At 39.3% G+C, this 23,949-nt stretch overlaps 1 protein-coding gene across 2 annotated transcripts in view; it reads right to left on the bottom strand.

Annotated features, from left to right (window-relative positions):
* The window catches only part of LOC109622194 (uncharacterized), a 302,271-nt gene that overhangs the window by 128,704 nt on the left and 149,618 nt on the right, over positions 1-23,949 (bottom strand). Inside the window, exon 1 of one of the 2 annotated variants that reach the window (XM_062852347.1) lies at positions 14,589-15,013. The exons of the other annotated variant lie outside the window; for it this stretch is intronic. Within the exon in view, the coding sequence (XP_062708331.1) occupies positions 14,589-14,637 (49 nt within the window). The 5' untranslated portion in view covers positions 14,638-15,013. Of the gene's footprint in view, positions 1-14,588; positions 15,014-23,949 lie in introns of those variants that run through there. 2 annotated transcript variants of the gene reach the window in all.

Raw genomic sequence — 23,949 nt, forward strand, 5'->3', positions numbered from 1 at the left:
AACTCTTCACCAAGGGGAAGAATTTTGAAACAAGTGTCCCATTTTATGTAAATCTATGTCATACTGTTAAACTTTGCAGAAGACACCATGTATCTAAAAACCCAGGTTAATCCACCTAGTGGTGATAGTGCCTTTCTCGTCGAATATGTACTCAACATTTTTTCCGGCCATAAGCCGAAGTGTTCCTGAATCCTGAGAATACTCTAGAACGGCATAAATCTCATTTTCTTCTTTTGTCACAGTGCTCGTTGACTCGTCAATGAGGGGTGGAGTTGATAAATCATAAATGTATTTGATGAAAAAATTCTTAAAAAAGTTAAGCAAAACCGCTTAAGGCGAAACTGGAAGCATTTCCTTTTTTTTCTGGTTTTTGAATTTTTATAAAATACCGAAGCAATATTTTCAAAATCGGTTTTCGTGCACATGTTGAGTATGGATCAGGGTATATTCTGATTTTGTTACGCGGCATAAAATGTTTTTCGTTTTTGCAGAAACCATTTTTTGTGAAATTTTGTTCAAACATGGTTTCTGCAAGAACGAAAAACATTTTATGCCGCGTAAAAAAATCAGAAGATACCCTGATCCACACTCTACATGTGCACGAAAACCGATTTTGAAAATGTTGCTTCGTTATTTAATAGTACATCAAAAATCAAAAAATGAGGAAAGGCTTCCAGTTTCGCCTTAACTCATCGGTTTTGATAACGAAAAACTTCTGGAAGACTCCAATTTCACTTTAAAATTGATAAATCTATTGGTTTATTTATTTGTGCACTTCTTCAAGATGTTGAATTCCGACCAAAATTTCCAAGGGGGACCCCTCTGGACTTAAGAGAAAATCAAAATTTGTGTCAGCCTTATTCAGAAAAGCAAGAATTTTATCAAAGCCATAATTGAATTTGAAAAACTTATTGATGGCTCATATTCCGACGCTATGTTGAAAAATATCAAATCTCTCAGTTGACTGCTTGACCACCTTCACTAGCACTGGATGCCGATCATTATCAAGACATTTCGGCAATTTTTTTCTGCGCACTTTAGCCTATATTTTATTATCATTAGTTATAAGATTCATGTAAAATTTGACAAAAAAAAAGTGCAAGCAATCGAAATTTCCCCTATTAAAGCCCATTCAAATTTCTACCGTGTTTCAGAGCGCGACGACTCAACCAGTTGCATCAAAATTGTTCGCAGTAATTTTAGACGCAGAAGGGGATTGGTGCTATAAAATTTAAATTTTTCCATACAACGTTAATCCATCCTACTGTAAAATGACGCCTCAGGAATCTAAAATGATGTAATTTGACAAGATCGCTTAAATTTTTATCAAGATTTTGTTCCTTTACACATATTAATCGCTTGCATCGATTTTGATCACCTGCGTAATTTCAGCAATGGATCCAACCCTGATTCTGCAACACTGCCGGTAATCTTTAGTGTGGTCAGAGACTATTTTCTTGCTGCCCGTGTAACTGGTTAACGAACATTTTTGATGATTTGATGTTTTGCATGCATGGGTTTGGTTTTGTTTTTTGATTGGTCACTTCCGACGGGACACCTGGAACCGGTTCCGGAACACAACCGGTTTAGATACGGTATGAAACTGTTTTCTTGCTTACCGTTCATCAGGTTATCGAAAAACCCCGCTCTTCCATGTGCCACATGGATGGGCTTGGTTCACTTTTTTAATTGACCACTTCCAGCGGGACAGCTGGAACCGGTTCCGGAACACAACCGGTTCAGTTATAGTCTGAAACTATTTTCCTGCTTACCGTTCATCTGGTAATCGAAAAAGCCGCTCTTTGATGTGTCGCATGCCTAGGTTTGGTTCACTTTTTTAATTGGCCACTTCCGGCAGGACATCCGGAACCGGTTCCGGAATACTACTGGTTCAAACATGGTCTGAAACTATTTTCCTGCTTACCGTTCATCTGTTATCGAAAAAGCCGCTGTTTGATGCGTCGCATGCCTGGGTTTGGTTCACTTTTTTAATTGGCCAATTCCGGCAGGACATCCGGAACCGGTTCCGGAACACTACCGGTTCAAACTAGGTTTGAAATTATGTTTCTGCTTACCGTTCATCTGGTTATCGAAAAAGCTGCTCTTTGATGTGTCGCATGCCTGGGTTTGGATCACTTTTTTAATTGGCCACTTCCGGAAGGACATCCGGAACCGGTTCCGGAATACTACTGGTTCAAACATGGTCTAAAACTATTTTCCTGCTTACCGTTAATTTGGTTATCGAAAAAGCCGCTGTTTGATGTGTCACATGCCTGGGTTTTGTTCACTTTTTTAATTGGCCAATTCCGGCAGGACATCCGGAACCGGTTCCGGAACACTACCGGTTCAAACTAGGTTTGAAACTATGTTTCTGCTTACCGTTCATCTGGTTATCGAAAAAGCCGCTCTTTGAAGTGTCGCATGCCTGGGTTTGGTACACATTTTTAATTGGCCACTTCCGGCAGGACATCCGGAACCGGTTCCGGAATACTACCGGTTCCAACATGGTCTGAAACTATTTTCCTGCTTACCATTCAACTGGTTATCGAAAAATCCGCTATTTGACGTGTCGCATGCATGGGTTATGTTCACTTTCTTATTTGGCCACTTCCGGCGGGACACCCGGAACCGGTTCCGGAACACTACCGGTTCAGATATAGTCAGAGACTATTTTCCTTCATCCCGTTCATCAGGTAATCGAAAATGCCGTGGTTTGATGGGTCGCATGCATGGGTTTGTTGCATTTTCATATCTGGCCCCTTCCTGGGGTACCGGTCCGGAACACCTAAATGGCCATAACTCCGGAACGGCTGGACCGATCTGAACCATTTTCAATAGGAAACAATGGGACAATGTACCCCGTCGAATGAACCATCGGTCGTTGAAATCGGTTCATATTTACTATCTAAAAATGAGGTGACCTCTTTGTACACATACACACATACACACGCACACACATACATACACACACACATACATACACACAGACATCATCTCAACTCGTCGAGCTGAGTCGATTAGTATATAACACTTGACCCCTCCGGGGGCTCTATCAAATTTTCGTTTTTGGAGTGAACATATAGCCTTTCGGTACACCTTGGTGTACGAGAAAGGCAAAAAGGGAGCATCCATAAGTGACAGCATTTTTGGACGATTTTTTAATCCCCTCTCTCTCGTAGCATATTTTCCCATAGGGGCCGTCACAACCCAGACAACCAGTAATCGTATAAGATGTTGCATAAGATGATAAAGTGGAGGCCATATGTATGCGTACATGTCTCCATTTAGGCGCATGTAAATTGTACGCATATCGCCTCCACTTTATCATCTTATGCAACATCTTACACGATCACTAGTTGACTGGGAAACCACGTAGACCAACATTTGGCAATCTCAGACCCTTCTCCTCTCTCGTAGACTTTTGTCCATACAAAAAAATTGAAATTTGTATGGAGCGTAGACGTTGACCAGAGATCACCTCCCCCCTTAAAAAATCTACGTGGTTTATGAATGGCCCCATTTCTAGTACATGGTTCGTCACACAATCCCTGACTCCCCCCTCTCCCCTAAAATGCTACGGCATACTAATCAACTTTGCGAAAGACTCTATCTTTTCTAGGTTATAAGGGTTCTGAGATATGAGGCTTTGATAGTTTACATGCTCACTAGCACTGCCTAGTTGAAAAATTACGAACTTCACAGCTCATCATCCGCACGTTCATGGCTTACCCAATCAATTTTCTGAACACACCTCCCTTCCAAATCATTAGAGTCTTGAGCTGTCGCATATCGTAACAGTTGCCTGCCAACCTAATATGATAACTTTAGTGCATTTAGCTTCAAACTGTTGATGGCGCCTCTAGCGGCCAAGTCAACAAACAAATCATATGCACCAAATGGTAGATCTTTTCAAGCACTACAACTTTGCCGAAGAAAGTGTTTCGTTATCTCCTAAAACACCCAAGATAGTTGGCCACACCCCCAATCAGCTAAAACCCCATAAGCTCTTAGTCTCCTATAACGCTCATCCTTGCCTGATCTTAGAGATTCTTAGAATTTGGAGGCGATCTAGAGTATTTCAGCGGGTTTAGAGGGGCTCCAAGCGGTTTCAGGGAGTTTACGGGCTTTTCAATGGTGTTCCATGAGGACTTTAGGGGATTCAGGGTTTTTAAGGTGATTAAAGTGATGTTGCAAGGGGTTTTAGGGGCTTCAGGGGCTTTCCGAAAAAGTCCAGTGGAAAACAAACATTATCCACAGACACCACCTACTTTGAAAAATCATAACTCAAGCACGAAGCATCGTAGACACATATTTTTTTGTTAAATCATAAGCAAATTTTCTCAGAAATTCAAAAAAAAATACAAAATAAAAATGGTTTTCCTCAAAACTTTCCAGTGTTGAGGAAAATCGGTTGGAAAAGTCGAAAAAACTATTTTAAAAGTCCGGAAAAATTCCCAAAAAAATATTTTTGAAAGGAAATTTTATAAGCTATTATCTGTAAAATTTTCACGATGTGGTTTTTCTCCGTTCTTGAGTTATGACCAGTTTTGTGGAAATTATCCAGATGTGCTATATGAGCCGAATTTTTAAATCTAACGCAAATTTTTTTAGCAATTAAAAAAATACAAAATGAAAATTGTTTACCACCAAATTTTCCACCGTTGAGGAAAATCGGTTGGAAAAGTTGGAAAATATTTTTGAAAGGATATTTTATAAGCTATATTCTATAAAACTTCCACAATTTGTTTTTTTCCCCGTTCCTGCGTTATGACCAATTTTGTGGAAATTGTCCAGATGTGGGTTGATTTTCGACCGTCTCTATTATTAATTTGCAAAAAAAATGGTTGTTACTCAGGAACGGATGAAAACCACATCGTGAAATTTTTACAGAATATAGCTTATAAAATTTCCTTTCAAAATTTTTTTTTTGGAATTTTCCCGGACTTTGAAAATAGTTTTTCCGGCTTTTCCAACTGATTTTCTTCAACAGTGGAAAATTTTGTGAAAAAAAAATATTTTGTTTTTTTTTTTAATGCTGAGATAATTTGCTCATGATTTCACTAAAAAAATGTGTCGGCGGTGCTTCGTGAGTTGTGATTTTTCAAAGTAGGTGGTGTGTGTGGAAAATATTTGTTTTCCACTGGAGTTTTCCGGAAAATTACGCGACCCTGATTTTTTTTTCAATTTAGTTTTTATTCATATATACATATATATGAACCAACAGGTATGGTAAAAATCATTAAATTCTGAGAAACTTCGTGCCACTTTGTTCGATAATAAAAAAAATCCCCTTATATAGGGTATTGGTTTCCTTATTAAGCATGTGGCTCCCATTTTCATCCTACGAAAAACAAAGCAATGAAGCGTTGTTTGTTTTGTTTCATATTTTTGTATTTTTGTTAGAAGTGAGCACGCATGAAAACAAAAAGAACGGAATCAATCGGTGCCGTAATCGCTTGTTTTAGAATAGGATGAATATTGGAGCGTGAGATTACTGATGGTACATATACCCTATATGCTTGAGGGCGTCCCAGGGAGTTTCAGAAAGTTACAAGGACGTTTCAGGACGTTGCAGAGGATTTAAGTGGGGTGTTCCAGTGGGTTTCCTTACAACGTTTCAAAGACGTTTGAGGTTTCGAAGGGCTCCAGGGGTGTTCCAAATGGTTTCATGGCGTTTTATGGGTATCATTAAAATGTTGTATAGGGTCTGATGCGGTATCAGCAGTTTTAGGTGAGTTTCGGCAGGATTTCAGAGCATTTCAGGAGATTCTTGAATCCGTCTGATACGCTCTTATACCACATGAAACTGTCCTGAATGAGCATTAAACCTTCTAAAGCAAATTTGAAAACAACTAAAAACCTCATAAGCCCCCCTGCAACCCCAATGAACTCCAGCCTTGCAGGCTCCCCTGAAACTCCTGGAAGCTTTCCTGAACGCTTCTCAGATCATCAGGAGCAAATCCTGTTTTGGCAAAAAAATTAACTTCATTTAAAGTGCTAAAATAATTTATGCCTACAATTTCCTCTTTCTGTGCCCTTTTTTAATTTATATACATTTACTTTTTCTGTACCCCCAGCCCATCTCATAAAAAGGTTCCAATATATCCAGAACATCCATTTGTCAAGAAACATCTCAGCCGATACTTAGCGTATACTCTGAGATGAACTATCTGTCGTAACGTTAAAAGAAAAAAGAAAAAAAAAAAGAAAAATGAATAATGAATGGTAATTTTGATTAAAAAAAAGTGAAACATTTGGATTTGCGGCAAAACCATGGATTACAGTGTTGACCCGATTTTGTATAGACCTGACTTCGTCAGTCTTTTGTGAACACGTAAAGTAAAAGTGTGTTTCCTACAGCATTGTCATTTAATAATCAATAATTATTCAGCTGATGTCTTTTGGTGTCATACACACCTAGAAAATATCATGTAATTTCAAGTGTCCTGAACCTGACATATACGAGCATCTTCAAAAACACAAATTTAGAGGTTATAACATGTAAATTTACGTCTTTCGAGACACCCCAAAATAAAGCTTATTTTTTCTTATCGTCTAGCAATCGCTAGAACCGATTTGCCAGATAAAACATAGAAAAGTAAAATATTGTCATGCATGGGATTCGAACTCCGGATCTGCTGATCGTGAGCCACATATCTTACCTCTCGTCTATTTCACCGAGTTGGAAGGTGACTGATGAACGTGATACTGATTCTACGTTTCTGGTGAAACGGATTTGTTAATCAACCAGCACTTACATGATGCGCGTAAAATTGAATCCAATTTGTGATTCAGTCTTGAAAACATTTACGTTTTTTGGTGATTCCGTTTCGTGGAAATTTCAGAATTTCTAAGTGTGTACACTAATAACATAATACCAAAAATACTCTCAGGATTCCTTCAAGAATATCTGCAAGATTTTTCCAGTAATACTACCATGGATTCATTTCAAGGATATCTCCGAGGGTTTTAAGGGATGTATTTAAAAAAATCTCTATAGATGCTTTCAATTATTTCTCCACGATTTTTTCTGGGGATTTTTCAGGATTGATTTCCCTATAGAGCTATCTATTTGGATTTCCCGGGGATTTCTCTTGGGATTCCTCCAAGATCGTGAAATTCATGACAGAGTTTTTAAGCCATTTCTGCTGGGATTCCTCTGGGAATTATTCAAAATATTACCCAGAACATTTTCCAGTAATCCTCCGTTGAATTTCCTTTGGAATTTCAACAGTGATTTTTTCATCAGACATAGTAGAAAAGTTGAAGAAGCACAAAGGCTACACATTTGATATTGTACAAAGTGTAAATGCAGATGTCAATTTCAATCACTATCGTATAGCCCTAAAGGACAATTTATTGAGCTGTAAGTTCGGTTACAAAATAAATAATTTCAATGATAATTTTTCATGAAAGAACAATAGATTCTCTTCGTTATGTTCGCTTAACTGGTTTGTCTTTTCTTCGCTGGAATATGTAGGTACAAGAGATTTTGTCCGAATGGATTCTTAATAGACAATGCCATAAGCGCTTAGCTTCATCAATGCCAAACACCGTAAGAACAGACGCGTCTTATTGTGATACCCTACAGTCACTGATTCACGCGCTTTATCCCACTTAGGAGATCATTTTCTAAAATTAGAGAAAAATTCTCACCTCTGCTGTTTTGCATTCAGTCTACCGAATGCTTGCAAGCCGCACCGGGATCCAACCAAGAGAAACGGCAAACAAGATGCGGCCATATATCATCGCTGAAATAATGCTCGGGCAATTTGTTCTTGGCGGTAAAGTGACGCTATATTCTACACCAGGAGGGTTTTCATCGGTGTCATGGTACTTGAGAATGGTGGTGCATGGTGATGATCTGTTGAATGCTTTATCTTGGGTCAATTGTATGCAGGAGTACGTCACGCTTTGCTGAATATAAATTTAAACTAGGGCATGTGTCAATATCAACGCATATTTCTTTGCTCATTTTTATTTAATTTATTTATCCAATAACTATCAGATGTATCTCGATGTAACATCTACAGGGGATAGAAAAAATGATCGGGACAGGCAAAATGTTCTCTTTTCAAAAAAATGTTCAACTAACTGTAACTTTTCGGAAAGTGCATTAAATATTCTCAAATTTTTACTGTAAGCTCATCAATTAATTGTGTATCAGTGGTCCGAATTTAGAAAAAAAAACGGATCATTCTTCACGAAGTTATAAAGATTCTTAAAAAAGGGAAAATTATCCGATAGCCAACTTTGAGCTGTTATATCTGCGGATTCAATGAACCGATTGCAATGAAATTTTGACCATTTATGACTTATACAATGAGCTATGAAAACCCATTGACTTAACTTAATATTCTTAACACGGAAGAAAATTATAACGATTTGATTATTTTTCTAATAAAACATCAATTATCCAAAACATCAACATCGTTTCAAAATTCAAGATGCAAATTATACTTCATTTAATTTTCCTCTAATTGACTTATAGAAATGTGTTTTGAAGGATAGTAACAACATAGTCGCCAATATATTGAAAAAGTCATGGAATGCATATTAAAAATAGGCCAATTTACTACAAAAATCGTAAAAAAAAAATAAAATCGCTATAACTTTTTCTCTTGTTAACCTTTCAGGGCGCGCGCCATCATATAACCGAAACTGCACCACGCTAGCGCTGTATACGATGAGCGAGGTTTTTTGGCAGTAATGAACTTTTTACAACAGAGCGCGTCCTGAAGTGTTAAAAATTTCAAGTTAAGTCAAATGTTTTCCAGAGTTCATTATATAAGTCATGAATGGTCAAAATTTCATTGCAATCGGTTCTTTGAATCCGGAGATCCAGCTCAAAGTTGGTTACCGGGTAATTTTACCTTCTTCAAGAATCTTTATAACTTCGTCGAGAATAACCCGACCATCTCCAAATTTGAACCACACCACTAGTTGATGAACTTACAGTAAACATTTGAGAATATTCTATGCACTTTGCAAGTTGAACATTTTTAGAAAAGTAAAAAAAAAATGCCTGTCCCGATCATTCTGTCTATCTCCTGTATATTTACCTTCAGGTACCCAACCCCCGATATCGTATTTTATAAAATATAATCTCCAATATTAGTTTGATTTTTTTTAGTCACCCTAAATCGATCATAAATTGATGAAAGGTTATTATACTCAAGTGGCTATGCAATACCTGGAGCCGTTCTGGAGATATTTCGGATTGTACTAGGTTCAGGAGGATGCCAAAATTGCCAAAAGTGATTTTTTCGTGTGTTATTGTATTTAAACCATCGATCACTGCGATCCAGATCACACTATTACAGTGAGAGGTTCCGCGGGGACCTCAGCATTTTGAAAATAAGATCGGTCGGGTACGTTAGATCAAAATGGCAATAAGTAATTACATTGTATTTTTTATTTCTGTTCAACGTTGATTTTCTTCATTTTTATTATATGTTTATTTATAGGTTTTTACCAAGTTACACTGCACTGATAATTATTGAAATAAAGTTGTAAATTTTTGTTGGAAATTTGTCTTTCTTTTTGAAGGACTGCTCTTTCTTAAGATCAGCTTACCTTAAGAAACATAAGTTTGCGATAAACTTTTCCATTAAGGTGAAACTGGAAGCATTTATTCATTTTTTGGGTTTATGATATTTTATTAAATAACGAAGCAATATTTTCGTACACATGTAGAGTATGGATGAAGGTATGTATCTACTGATTTTTTTTTTCGTGGTGGAAAATATTTTCCCTTTTTTTTCAGAAACAGCTTTTCTAGAAGTTTGGTTTAAAATTGATTTTTCCAAAAACGAAAACATTTTACACCAGGAAAAAATCAAGAGATACCTTGATCCACACTCTACATGTGTACGAGAACCAATTTTGAACATTCCGAAATGTTTCTTCGTTATTTGATAAAAAAAAATCAGAAAGAAAAAGAGAAGAAACACGTCCAGTTTTGCCGTAAGTGTGAAGACTAAGAATATCTGCTAATATGCGATTGGAGATGAACCAGCCTCGGGCTTTATTAGGGTGGCTCCCTAATAAAGCTAATAATAATAATAATAATAATAATAATAATATGCGATATAGACAAAATTTTGTACAACAGCGCTTAAGGAAGAACGGGATGGTCAAGGAAATATCTGCTATTGCTCTTTTGCTACTATAATGGTAATCTCAGATTCTACTTCATATTTTGCAACAAAATCCTATCATTGTGTATGCTCACTTGCAGTGCATATGCTGATTGTTTTTCAGCATCTTCAGTGCGATAGAACTCGAGAATACCATCTTCAAAATCACGAGGAAACTTTTTAGAAAGAGAGGGAAGATAGGAAAAATGACACGGCGTCCCGTATCACTTTAAACACGTTAAACCAAGCGCTTATCCCACTTGATAATCTCGCCCGTTAATTCAGACACATTCCAACAAAAACCGTCGTTGTTCTGGCAATAACAAATACCTCCATTCAAGTCCAACGCCACCAAAATTCGGTGCTCGGTATTCATCTTAGTCACCAAAGCAAATTACCCAAAAACAGCTGGTGTATCAATTAACAGAATTGTCTACTAAACACTACTGTCACACGTAGCTCATGTTTGCGCCGTGCGTGCCTAAGGCGGGATCGACCAGATTCATAGCTCAACCAGTTAGGAAGTTATTTTTATTACTCGGGGATATCCCAAAGCGCCGAACACATTGTAACCGGGCCCGTTTCGTTCCCATAGAAGTTATTTGAAATGGTAGAATGATGTACCAATGGCAAACATGTAAACTAACGAGACATTCCCGGCTAATAAATGGGATGTTTGTAATCCGAAACATTCGGTTACATGTTAAAGACATTATAGCTCTCAATTTTACACTATAATAATAGCCATGACCTGTTCGTACATTTCTGTTTCTGTTCAAATGTACTGCTTTGGCGGCTACTAAGGTTTGGTTTAAGGTTGAAAGATTTGTCATTGACATCACCATCATTTTTGAAATTTCGAAGGCAGTTTTCTCTATCAAAACATAGAGCTTTATTACGACTATGCATTGACTGTATTCTATTCTCCATCTGGAATAAGATGAATACCCTGTTAAAATGAACATTTGTATTTTGAACGAGAAAACTGCTTTCGAAACTTCAATGATGACGGTAAAGTTAATAACGAATTCTTCAACCTTAATAATATAGAAGAATAATCAACTTTACATTTATATGTGTTACTAAAACTTAGGGTCTTATACCGACTATTCGAACCCTCTAAGCAGAATACCCTATGATTGAGTGTAACCAGTTTATACCTTTAAATTTCGCGCTCTGTTGTTTATCTTTTGACAGATACGCGTATTTCGACTACTACTGGCAGTCCTTATTGAGGGCGGTATAAACTGTTTACTTTCAATCATAGAAGTCAAGGAGGAGAAATTGTACCTATGTACAAACAATTGTCATTAAACCGCCATTAATCGTTCAATGTCAATCAAGCCGCTAATCAATGCTAATGTTTCGCAAACTGCTAACTAGATGCCGATAGTGAGCAAGCGTCAAACAGTAACAAAAATGATGCGAGCAACATAAGCGTACGATTTGCTAATGATCGATTATTTGAACTAACCGTTAGAAAAAGTAATAATGAGAAGTGAGAAGAGTGAGACGTCTGTTCGTCTGTCTTGGAAGAAGCGGAATGTGAACAAATATAACGGATGTGCCGTTCACAAGAAACACGGAAGTTCTGCCAGAAGCTCAACGCATCCCGCAAAGGCTCCGCGCAGCGGGCCGAAATGTGCAGGGATAAGGACGGGAGCATCTTGACTGACGGACGTGAAGAGATCGAAATGTGGAAGCAGCATTACGACGAACACCTGAATGGTGCGGAGAGCGCAGACATGGAGCACAGCAGGGAGCAACAACGAGCCAACATCCTCGTTGAAGGAAGCTATCCAGCAGCCCCAAGAACAATAAGTTAGCTGGTAAGGATTCTATCAGAGCTGTACTGATCAACATGGGTCCGAGAAAGGAAGATGACAGTGCGAGAACTTCAGAGCGAACACATGTCTGAAAGCAGCCTACAAAGTTGATTTTTTTTAATTATAGAGGTTTTAAACCTTCAGGTTCATATTCCAGTTCATCTTCCGTCGTCTTTCACCCAAAGTTAATGAGTTTGTGGGAAGTTATCAAGCCAGCTTCCTTGACGGCCGCTCGACAACGGGCTAAATCTTCACCGAGCGGCAAATCATCTAGAAAATACCGCAGGCCCCAACGCACCACCTGTTGATCGACTTCAAGGTGGCGTACGACAATATCGACCGTAAAGAGGAAGGTTTTCCTGGGAAGCTGACTAGACTGATTGAAGTAACGATGGACGGTGTTCAAAACTGCGTAAAAGTTTCGTGTGAGCTATCCGGTTCATTTGAATCCCGTCGGCGACTGTGACAAGGTGATGGACTCGCATGCCTTCTCTTCAACATCGCTCTGGAAGGTGTGATGCGACGAGCCGGGCTCAACAGCCGGGAAACGATTTTCACAAAATCCGGTCAATTTGTGTGCTTTGCGGACGACAAGGACATTATTGCCAGAACATTTCGAACGGTGGCAGAGCTGTACACCCGCCTGAAACGCGAAGCAGCAAAGGTCGGATTGGTGGTGAATGCCTCAAAAACAAAGTACATGCTGGTAGGCGGAACCGAACACGACAGGATCCGTCTGGGTAGTAATGTTACGATAGACGGGGATTAGTGTGGGACACGCTTGTATGAAAAAAATAAATCCTCGCTCCAGTCAACTTTTTAGATCCCATTTAGGCCCCATATGAGCTGTACAAAATTTCAGCGCAATCGGTGAAACTATAATTTAGCGCAAGCGATTCAAAGTTTTCTTAGGATTTACTATGGGAAAAGTTACACTTTCAAACAAAAAATCCCAGAGGTCGCCCTTTGTCTCCTTAATTCAAATCGATCAATGCTTCTTGTAGAAATAACATTTACGAAACTTTCCTTCGAAGACCGCAAAACGATTGGATGTTTGTGGAAAAAGTTATTGATTTATTACCGATTAGTGATCCAAAGAACGGCTTTTTGTTTTGTTTTATCAGCAGCACTGCTGCTGCCGTTGTTGCATGGGGTGGCGGGAGGCATCACCACCCCCAGAAACAGCAGCAGCCAAGGCAGCAGTTACAGTGCTGCTAATAAAACGAAACAAAAAGCCATTCGTTGGATCACTAATCGGTAATAAATCTATAACTTTTTCCACAAGCATCCAATCGTTTTGCGGTCTTCGAAGGAAAGTTTCGTAAATGTTATTTCTACAAGAAGCATTGATCGAATGAAGGAAAGTTTCATAAATGATTTTTCTACAAGAAGCATTGATCGATTTGAATTATGGGGACAATGGGTGACCTCTGGGATTTTTTATCTGAAAGTGTAACTTTTCCCATAGTAAATCCTATGAAAACTTTGAACCGCTTGCGCTAAATTATAGTTTCACCGATTGCGCTGAAATTTTGTACAGTTCATATGGGACCTAAATGGAATCAAAAAAGTCGACTGGAGCGATAATTTAATGTTTGTCCCATACTAACGGGGATACTTTCGAGGTGGTGGAGGAATTCGTCTACCTCGGATCCTTACTGACGGCTGACAACAACGTGATTCGTGAAATTCGAAGGCGCATCATCAGCGGAAGTCGTAGTAGGCCCACGGGCTCCAGAAGAAACTGCGGTCAAAAAGATTCACCCACGCACCAAATGCACCATGTACAAAACGCTTATAAGACCGGTGATCCTCTACGGACACGAGCCATGGACCATGCTCGAGGAGGACCTGCAAGCACTCGGAGTTTCCGAGCGACGCGTGCTAAGGACGATCTTCGACGGTGTGCAGGAGAACGGTGTGTGGCGGAGAAGGATGAACCACGAGCTCGCTGCACTTTACGGCGAACCCAGCATCTAGAAGGTGGACAAAGCCGGGAGGATACGGTGGGTAGGGAATGTTGCAAGAATGCCGGACAACAACCCTGCAAAGCTGGTGCTTGCAACTGATCCGGTTGGCACAAGAAGGCGTAAAGCGCAGAGAGCACGATGGGCGGACCAGGTGGAGCGTGGCCTGGCGAGCATTGGGCGCGACCGAGGATGGAGAGCGGCAGCCACAAACCGAGTACTGTGGCGTACTCTTGTTGATTATGTCTTGTCTTAATGATGTTCAACAAATAAATGTAAATGTAAATGTAAATTTCTAAGAAAACAAAACAAAAACTGTATCAAAATCGATACTTTATTGCCCTTCACTGGCAGCTGAGTAATGCGACATGCACTACACTAAGGACATAGATCTAAAAACTGGTCGTAATGACAAACCCGAACAGGAAAAAGCAAATTTCGATGAACTACAAACCCACAAAGTTTTGAGGAGTTGCACTATATCGTTTTTCTATGAAATTGCTGTATGTTCCCTTCCAGCCACAATTATACATCACTTACAACTACCAAGGTTATCCGAGTTTTGATTTATCTTCTCAGTGTCTTCCTCTGCTGTCAAATGTTTATTTCATCCCAAGACCATTTCACTGATTTATTACACTGGCAAACCTTCCTACCTATTAATGGATGATGAAAATTACCGCGTCGTCCGTTTCCGTTCCACATCGAGAAGCACGCTACAGACAACTAACACTATAAACAACCAACGTTAAAAACCGCAGGTATTAGTTTACATCAAGTTCAGAGGAAAACGCGTCACAACAAAGAAAAAAGAAACTATGGAAAGAAACCTCACTATCGATCAAACTTGATGGTATTTTGTCTGCCGGGGTGTCTCCCGAGAGCCGCTAGCCAGCCAGCCACCACTGGCACTATACTGATGACTCGAAATACGAGACTTGATACTTACAGCTATTTCTATCTTTCCCCCCCTCAGTCGAATGTGGGAGTAGGTAGCTGGGATCGCCACATGAGACATTTCCCTCTGGGACACTACAATACTAAAAGGTAGAGTGTCCCGCTAGTTTTTCATGCGCTCTCGTGTGGGAGTTCCACTCTAGAGCGTAATCGTTTTTGCTAACTCACATATGTCTCTTCCACCTTGCGGTTGATGATGGTGCACACTCGAGACACCGTTTCACGAACTACCTTACCTAAGCGAAATTAATTCATTATTATTGAGCTGCAACCGAACGGGCCGGGTCGCCTGTCACTGCTCGGTGGGGGTGGCAGAAGATTAGTGGGCAAAACGGTGCTGCTATCGCGTTTTCTCACGCACGGATTTTCCCGTCTCCTGGTTAGACCACTCTGCTACTAACCCAACGTCTCCACTAGACAGAAATGTCTTGCCATTTTGCTGCCAGAAAGAGTAAACGTAACAGAAATGATCAACACCGCTGCTTTCCATGCAAACAGCGAGAGAACATTTCTGTCATGAAACATCTGTCCAGCAAAATGGCAAGACATTTCTGTCTAGTGGAGACGTCGGGTAATGACATGTCACCACCGCAAGTAGTTAGCTATAGGTGGAAGACGTTGCTACCGGCGTAGGCTCAGTTTGTTGTCATTGATAAAACTTTTGTTGGAATTAGATAATTATATGCCACGTGGAAATGGGGTTTGTATCACGTGAGGGAACGGAGGAACGAAATTTCGTACTTAAAAGTAGTCAACTAGGGGTGATACTTGAATTCAAGACCAACAATTAAAAAGGCCGCATCAGCATTATGTAAACAAACATATTTCTGCCGACTAAGGGCAACTACAGGGGGTGGCCAAAATGTTTGAGATACGCAACTTTTTTTCTCTAACAAAAAATGTCAACATGCTGTAACTTTTCATAGAGTACATTAAAAATTCTCAAATTTTGACTGTTTTTCAAACTGTTATATGTGCACCATTGGTACAAATTTGAGCTCGATCGATTAATCATTCGCAAAACTAGAACCGTTCTCGTAAAACACTATTTTTTAGACAACTAATTTTTGAACTGTCATATCTCGGAGACCAGTGAACCGAATTGAATGAAATTTTGAACGTTTATCAACAATAAATTAATGCTTGAAAATTCTTAAAACATAGGGACTTTCCAAAGGTTGAAAAAAGTTATGATAGATTGACACTATTAGGATCTTTCTCGAAAAAAATGTATTTTTTTTACATCTATGTCATAAAATTTTAGTTTTGATATCCAGATTTTGTACTTCTGTTCTTAAGATATCTTTAATAAGATATATAAGAGCTCATTTAGATTAAAGGAAGAACACACTTAGTATATTTTGTGCGATACTGTAAATTTGACTCTTTTCCCTCTATATGGGTCAAATGTGAAATAGGTAATCATAACTTTTTTTAACGTACAAAAACTACCGTCCAGGCGCCATTCACCGTGTAGGCTCCATTCACCGTGTGCCTTCGAATATTTTTTCATTATTTCCATATTAGGATTGAATGATATGATAATTTCCCTTAAATTTCACCAATACAACACTAATGTATTATTACCATGTCAAAACGCTCATTAGAAACATTTAAAAGTATCATTTTGACACTAAAGTGTGTTTACATGAAGCGAGTTTCTGCTCGTTCACTGCATTCATATTGACAAAACTAAAACTGTGCTAAGGTGATTTAAGCGATAAACTAAATGTAGTAACGTTTTTATTCCACCAAGAAGCAATTAAATTCACATATCAGGTGTGTATTTTGCATTACCGAAGTAAGTTTAACAATAAAGTACGAATACTCGTACTTTTTCATTGAAACAAAAAGGCACGGTAAATGGGTACCCTAAAAATCAATGGTCTCCCTTCACCGTGCCCCATATTGTCCCGTATACCTAAAAATAATCGAAAATTTGAACATTCGTTTTTCTAATAAAATCTTGCAAGTTATTACTTGAAATGAATTTAAACGAAGAAAATTCCCTTGGCTGGGTTGTTTTGATCATTTTTAAACAAAGTACATAGAATAAAATTTCTCATACACGGTGAATGGGTCCCTACTACCACGGTGAATGGTGACCTACCACGGAATTAGGCGACCCTACTACTCTTTACTAATTGTACTATATCACAAAATTTTGTTAAAATTTTTCTACTTCTGTGGATATTGCTTTAATTTTAACCTATAATTAAGGCAATTAAAAGCGGCACCAACAATGTTTATAAGACTGGTGTCAAATGACAGCCTTTATTTGCCCCGAATCCTCTTAGATCCACGGTGAATGGTGCCTTGACGGTACCTATGTTTTGAAGAATTTTCAAGCATTAATATATTGTTGATAGTCGCTCAAAATTTCATTCAATTCGGTTCACTGGTCTCCGAGATATGACAGCTCAAAAATTAGTTGTCTTACAATAGTGTTTTACGAGAACGGTTCTAGTTTCGCGAAAGATCAACCGAACGAGCTCAAATTTGTACCAATGATGCACATATCCCAACTAACAATTGCAAGTCACAAACAAGCAAGCTTGCTGAATTGTTGCTTAATAATGGTAATGATAGCTGAACTAAAATTATGCTCTACACATTACTGCTCAAATGATTTTTCAATTGAGAAAGTAGTCAATGTTCGACTTTCCTAATCGGTATCAACAATGATAAATTAAAACACTTTTCAAAAGTTTAACAAGAAATTTATTCAACAAGCATTGATTCTTTAACAAAAGAGTTTAACAAAACATTTATCTGCATCTTATTAAGCTGGTAAGTCGATAAGCGTATGCTCCTGAAAAATGTGCTTTTCACTTGTCAAATAAACGCCTTCAGCCCGTCATAGTTTGACTCGGAACTTTGTTCGGATAATGGGATAAATCATGGCTAAATTTGTTTAGACAACCAAGTTATTAAAGAACCAATCACAACGAATCACAAAACATAAATCAGAATAGAATTACGTAGCTTAACATTGAGTGCCAAGAGACGTAATCAACGTAAAAAATGAGGCATTTATTTATTATTATTATTCTGTAACAAGATATCTTGTCCCTTGATTATTATATTTTTAATCTTCCGCAGTAGTTCGATTGTTCGAGACGCTTGGATCGACGCATTTGACATTTCAGTGCTGTCGTGTTTACTGAATATTGCTCCCACAGTCACCTAGTCACCTAGAACCAAGCAGCATTCAGAAATCGACACATTTCAGGTATCCCTAAACATCCTTATGCACTATTTATTGCACATAATATCAAGATTCCATGACAAAAGCATAATTTAAAAAAAAAATGCTTAACCGATCTTCTACTGAGCATGAGTAGATTACCTGAACAGATGTTGTGAGTGCACCATTTCCTGACCATATCGCACCACATGCTGTCATATATGACATGTATACATTTTTAAAGATTGATATTTAAAAATAGAAATAAAATATTCATATCGCAATTAGTACGTCTGGAAACAATATCTTCAATAAGGACCAACACTTTTTGGCCGCATTCGATTCACGTTTTCTCACCGTGCGATAAAAATACTGACAGCGAAATCAGAATGGAAAACACGTGTTTTGGGTTGAACTGCTGTTGAAGTATAAGGCGTTGTTCAGTTGATTACCACGTGCTTTGCTAATTCACCACTGCTGAACACAAGTTCAGGAGTGATCATTATTGAGTCATGGGAAGATTATGTTTTGCTTTGGGTGCTGCATTTCACCATCTCTAGGATGGCGCAGATAGGAAGGCATGCGGCTGACAATCATTATAGGTGTTCTCAACATGAGAGCAAATAATTACATTTTTGCATTTTATTTATTTTCAGTCATTTTTGCCAAAGCCCAATAACAACTTTGTGGGGTTTTTCGTCACCGTTGAATTTTATGTTTCGAGATTTGTTGATTTTTTTCGGTGAAAAAAGACTTTCCAAATCGTTTTGGTATAACGTTTCGGCCTACTTCATTCAGCCATCATCAGATACAAAACGTTTGTTCTCCACCACTGTGGTCTAACAACTAAGTTTTTTTTATTTTTTTTTTATCTGTATTAACGAGATTTTTAGCCCTAGGCTAGTTCATCTCGGGACCCACGATTTACTTCCCTTCCGAAGGAAGAACTCACATTTTTGCGAGTTTGTCGGGAGTGGGATTCGATTCCAGGTCCTCGGCGTGATAGTCAAGTATTCTAACCATCACACCAGGTCCGCTCCACAACAACTAAGTTGTTAGATCCTGATCCATACTCTATATGTGTATGAAAACCGATTTTGAAAATATTGCTTCGTTATTTAATAAAAATTCAAAAACTAAAAAGTGAGGAAATGCTTCCAGTTTCGCCTTAAAATCTACATTTACCTTTAAAGTAACATAACCTGTTTAGTTGGTTTGGAATTTGTTTGTGTTCGGAGCAGTTGGAAAACTTAAGATTCTTTGGATGGATATGGATACCCCCTGAAACTCTCCTAAATAGCGAGAGCCAGAGAAGCTCCCTAAAACTTCTCTGAAATTCTTTGAAACAATCAGTAACGTTTTAAGACGCCTTTGAAACTCCTCTATAGTCTCCCTAAAGCTTACCCAAAACAACGTCGACACCTTGGATTGGGATTACCTGTTTAATGGACTTTTACCCCCGGAACAAGTGTAGTCGGAAGCAACACGGGCTGCCCCGTAAAATTCCTGTAAAGATCATCAGAAAGCCTTTACTATTACTTTAGAGCTTTTAGTAGAACTTGTTACTTCAGACTCTAGTTTAATTTAAAAACACTTCACTAATACTTTACTTTTGCAAAAGAAAATAAAAAATGAATAACTCTTTTAAAGAAAAACTAGAAAGGACGAGCAAATTCCTTTTAATTCTACTACTGTGCTTATCTTCGGACAGATAGGCCTATTTTCGTCTGTGACTTACAGACTTCTTCAGTGTCAAGTGCTCGTCGAGCACTTGACACTGAAGAAGTCTGTAAGTCACAGACGAAATAGGCCTATCTGTCCGAAGATAAGCACAGTAGTAGAATTAAAAGGAATTTGCTCGTCCTTTCTAGTTTTTCTTTAAAAGAGTTATTCATTTTTTATTTTTTTTTGCAAAAGTAAAGTATTAGTGAAGTGTTTTTAAATTAAACTAGAGTCTGAAAAAATCAGAAAGCCTCTGAAACGCCTTATAATGCTACATAGATTCCAAGCCTCCAATTCCAATTCCAAGCCTACAAGCCCCTGAAGTTTCTTGACACTCCCTGATACCATCGCTGAAGTTTTTCAAGTTTTTCCCAGTACATCGCTGAAGCGCTTGGATATGCCGTGAAACCACTTTGAACCCCCTCCGAAACATCCTTGAAGCTCTCCTGAAAGCCATTAAATTTCCAGAGAACTTCTCTGAAACCTCCTGAAACTGTATAAGGCAGGAAGCCGAAATTTAATAACTGGAGAAATGCCTACCGTATTGTAATGGCAAAGCTGAAAAGTTCAATATCGCCAGATAAACTGAAGGGTATTTACGATACAACGACGAGGTCGTGTGCGTCGTACAGTGGGGCGGATGCGGAGTTTACCACAAACCCATAATGCTGCGTTAAAGGCATAGATTCTGGCGTATCCAGATTTGTTCAGATCAGTATTACAGAAATTCCTGGAGAAAGATATCTTTTCGGATATATGGAAGGTCCAAAAAAATGGTGTTACTGCCAAAACTAGGGAAGCAACCGTGGAACCCAACATTGTATAAGCCAAAAGTAAGTGAGGGTTGTCGACGATGCAGTTTCTGTTGCAGTCAAATTTCTGTTGCATTCATTTATTTCCTTGTTGAGGCTGCGCCACCTGCTGGGTACCAATCTAACGCTTATTTGCAGATTTCGTTCCGCATCCTGCGTAGAGAAGCCGACCCTCTTCCACTTTCGCTCTCGAATTTCTGTCGCTATCGGTTTTTGATGACATCGACGATGGAGCTACGTTGGAGATCCAATTGTAAGGCCACCATGTACGAATTATACACCGCAGGCTATCTATTGATGAAGACCTGCAGCCGTTAAGTGTTCTCCGCTGATACACACCAGGTTTCACTGGCGTACAGTAACACAGATTTCAGGTTTTTTTTTTTTTACTTATTCGTTTATTTGGAAGGCTCGGGCGCCACACGGGCAAACCTGAGCCGAACTAGTTATTACAATGATTTTAAATTTTACAATTTTTCACTGCCTTAAAACTATGATAGTTTGGGAAGCCGAAGTACTCGCGGCTGTTTCGAGGTTAAGCATTGAAAGAAAAAAAAATAAAATTGGGAAAGAGGGATTTATGGGTTTAAAACTAAATTATTTGCTAACTTATACTAAAACCATTGATGGGACAAATTGTCCATATCTATAACGGAACCAAAAAGAAAGGACTTTATCGGTAGACAACGACAAGAAGAGGACAAACGGAAGGGGATGACGACAGACAGGGGCGAACAACAAAACCAAAAGGTGGACAACGAAAACAAGGACTACATCAAACTCTGACATCAACACATATCAAAAATTGGTAAATAAGGTTCATGTTTTCCAAATCAAGTCCTGCTAACACTTCTCTAACGGGTTTCTGTTGTTTTCCTCGGACCCGGAGAATTCCATGCAGCTCAGATCTGACCTCACGATACTCATTGCATACCCACACGACATATTCGATATCCTGGTAAGTCACACCACAGACACTGAGTTTGCTTTCTGAGAGCCCAATACGGAAGGTATGTGTGTTCAACAAATAGTGGTTGGACATCAGGCGACACATCATACGAATGAAATCGCGGCCTAAATTCAACCCTTTGAACCATGGCTTCTTCGACACCTGTGGAATGAAAGATTCACACATGATCGTCACGCACGGAATACTGCTTGCTGCTGTCAAAGAGCTACGTCAATCTATGTTGCAGAATAATTGATGCAGCAGTTGTGCATATACTACGAGGTCAGCTTTGAGCAACTGATATGCGATCGACCCTCGGGGCCCTGTTCGGTTTCATGCCACGAATGGCTGTTTCTATCTCCTGCAATTATGGAGCGTCGGTGTTGACACGGGTTCGACGCATTCCTCTGGGCGTATCATGCTGTGGTGTTGGTGGCGTTTCAGCTGGTCAGCCAGGTCGGTCAATAGCTATCCAGATGTGTCATTCACGGGCATCGTAGCACTCATCTTAGCACCACTAAGACGACGTGAGACATCGTAGAGGAGATGTAGATATGTCGCCAGTATTTGCGGCGTTCTCGCCTCCGTCGGCTAGGGCGTTCCGCCTACATGAGCGCGTCACTTCCTTCACGAGAGCCGAATAGCGTTAGTGTTTTCGCTATCGCGGCTTTGGCGTTCCTTTGCTCCTCTATCTTCCTCCAGGTGTCATCTGATTTCTTGGGGTGCGTAGCTTACCAAAATTATTGTCGCCGGTGGCGATGGAGGCGTTCTTGATGGCGCTCCATTGATCTTCTAATCTTCCACCTTTTGGAATATCCGTAGCACGGTTCTCCAGCTCCAAGCAGAAGCGTGCCAATTATGAAGATCACGATTTGAGAGCGAGCAATCGCACGTGTGGGTGGACTATGCATGCGGAAAGGCGGCGGTTAATACAGTAGCGGGGATCAAATCGAACGTGAGCAGCCTAAGAAGAAAGTAGTAAGAGGCGCCTTCTGACATGCGTTGCAAGTTGCCAATACTAAGGTATGGAGTGTATGGCTGGGTGGCAGTGCTGAAAACAAGTGGGAGCTGTGTAGAGCTGAACAGTGTGTTCCGCATGGCCAAGCGAATTGCGAGCGCCTACAGAACCATCTAATCGGAAGCTGTGTGTGTTGGCTCATCACACACGAACGACGTTACCCAAGCATCCTCAACCGCAACAGCGGCGCAGTCAATAAGATTGGTTGGGCATTTCTTTATTCTGCTGCTAGCAGCAAGCAGCCCAACGGTTTTTGGCACCGCCGAACTGGGCTGCGTGTTGCTAGCCTTTAACGCATTGTACCTTTGTTCGTACTATCGTTGTCGAAAATAAATTGATTGATTGATTTGTCTTTATTAAAGAGACTTTCAGCCCTTGGCTTGTTCGTCTCTATCGAAAATAAAGCGAAAGCGTAATCAATGTAATGTTAATTGTAAGCTTTGTTGTAACTAAATCTAACCACCACTGACCAAAAAGGGCTACTGCCTGTCAGTGGTGCAAAATAAAAAACTGCATCATTTTTCTACATGATATTATCTACAACTTCGCCGAAGACACCATTTAGTTATTGTGGATTATGTAGAAAATATTGTTTTATCTAACTTTTGAGTAAAATTATCAAAAAACAAAACTTATCAAAAGTTGCTCCTAAAATATGTAACTACTTTGCCGCACATCACATTCTATTAAATATTTTCATATTTTCATACTCAAAATGTACACAATCGTGTTTTTCGCGATTTCAACGACTGTGCCGTGTTGGACCGTAACATCCATCGCCGGGCCAGCGAATCCCAGCGTCCGAACATTTCTGTGAAACACAACGTGGGCCCTAATTCACCGATGGACGAAACTATGATGCCTATTTGTGCCTCTGCTAGAGTGGGTCGTCTGATATTATCAGCGGAGAAACGCTAGAACTGTGCCTTGGCTGCTGCTGCTTCTGGAGGTGGTGATGCCTCCAACCACCCCATTAACAGCGGCAGTGCTGCTGATAAGGCAAAACAAAAAGCCGTTCGGCGGAACACTAATAAAAAATATTTTTTAACGACGTTTTTTGAAATAAAAAAAAAACGCCTAAAAAACTTCAGTGGAATTTAATACCTTTTTTCATCCATTCCAATCCAATTATTTGCGGTCTTCAAAGGAACAATTCACAAATGGATTTTCTGCAAGAAGCGATGATCGGTTTGGAGTTAAGGGGACAAGGGGCGACCTTTCGGTTTTTTTTTTTTGGAAGTGTAACTTTTTCCATAGTAAACCATAGTTAATCCTATGCAAACTTTGAGCCGTATGCGCTAAATTAGTTTGGAGCGAGGATTTATTTTTTCCATGAAATCATGTCCCATGCTAATACCCACGCCTTTACATC

Source organism: Aedes albopictus, chromosome 2 (assembly GCF_035046485.1).
Source record: "Aedes albopictus strain Foshan chromosome 2, AalbF5, whole genome shotgun sequence".
Lineage (NCBI taxonomy): Eukaryota > Metazoa > Arthropoda > Insecta > Diptera > Culicidae > Aedes > Aedes albopictus.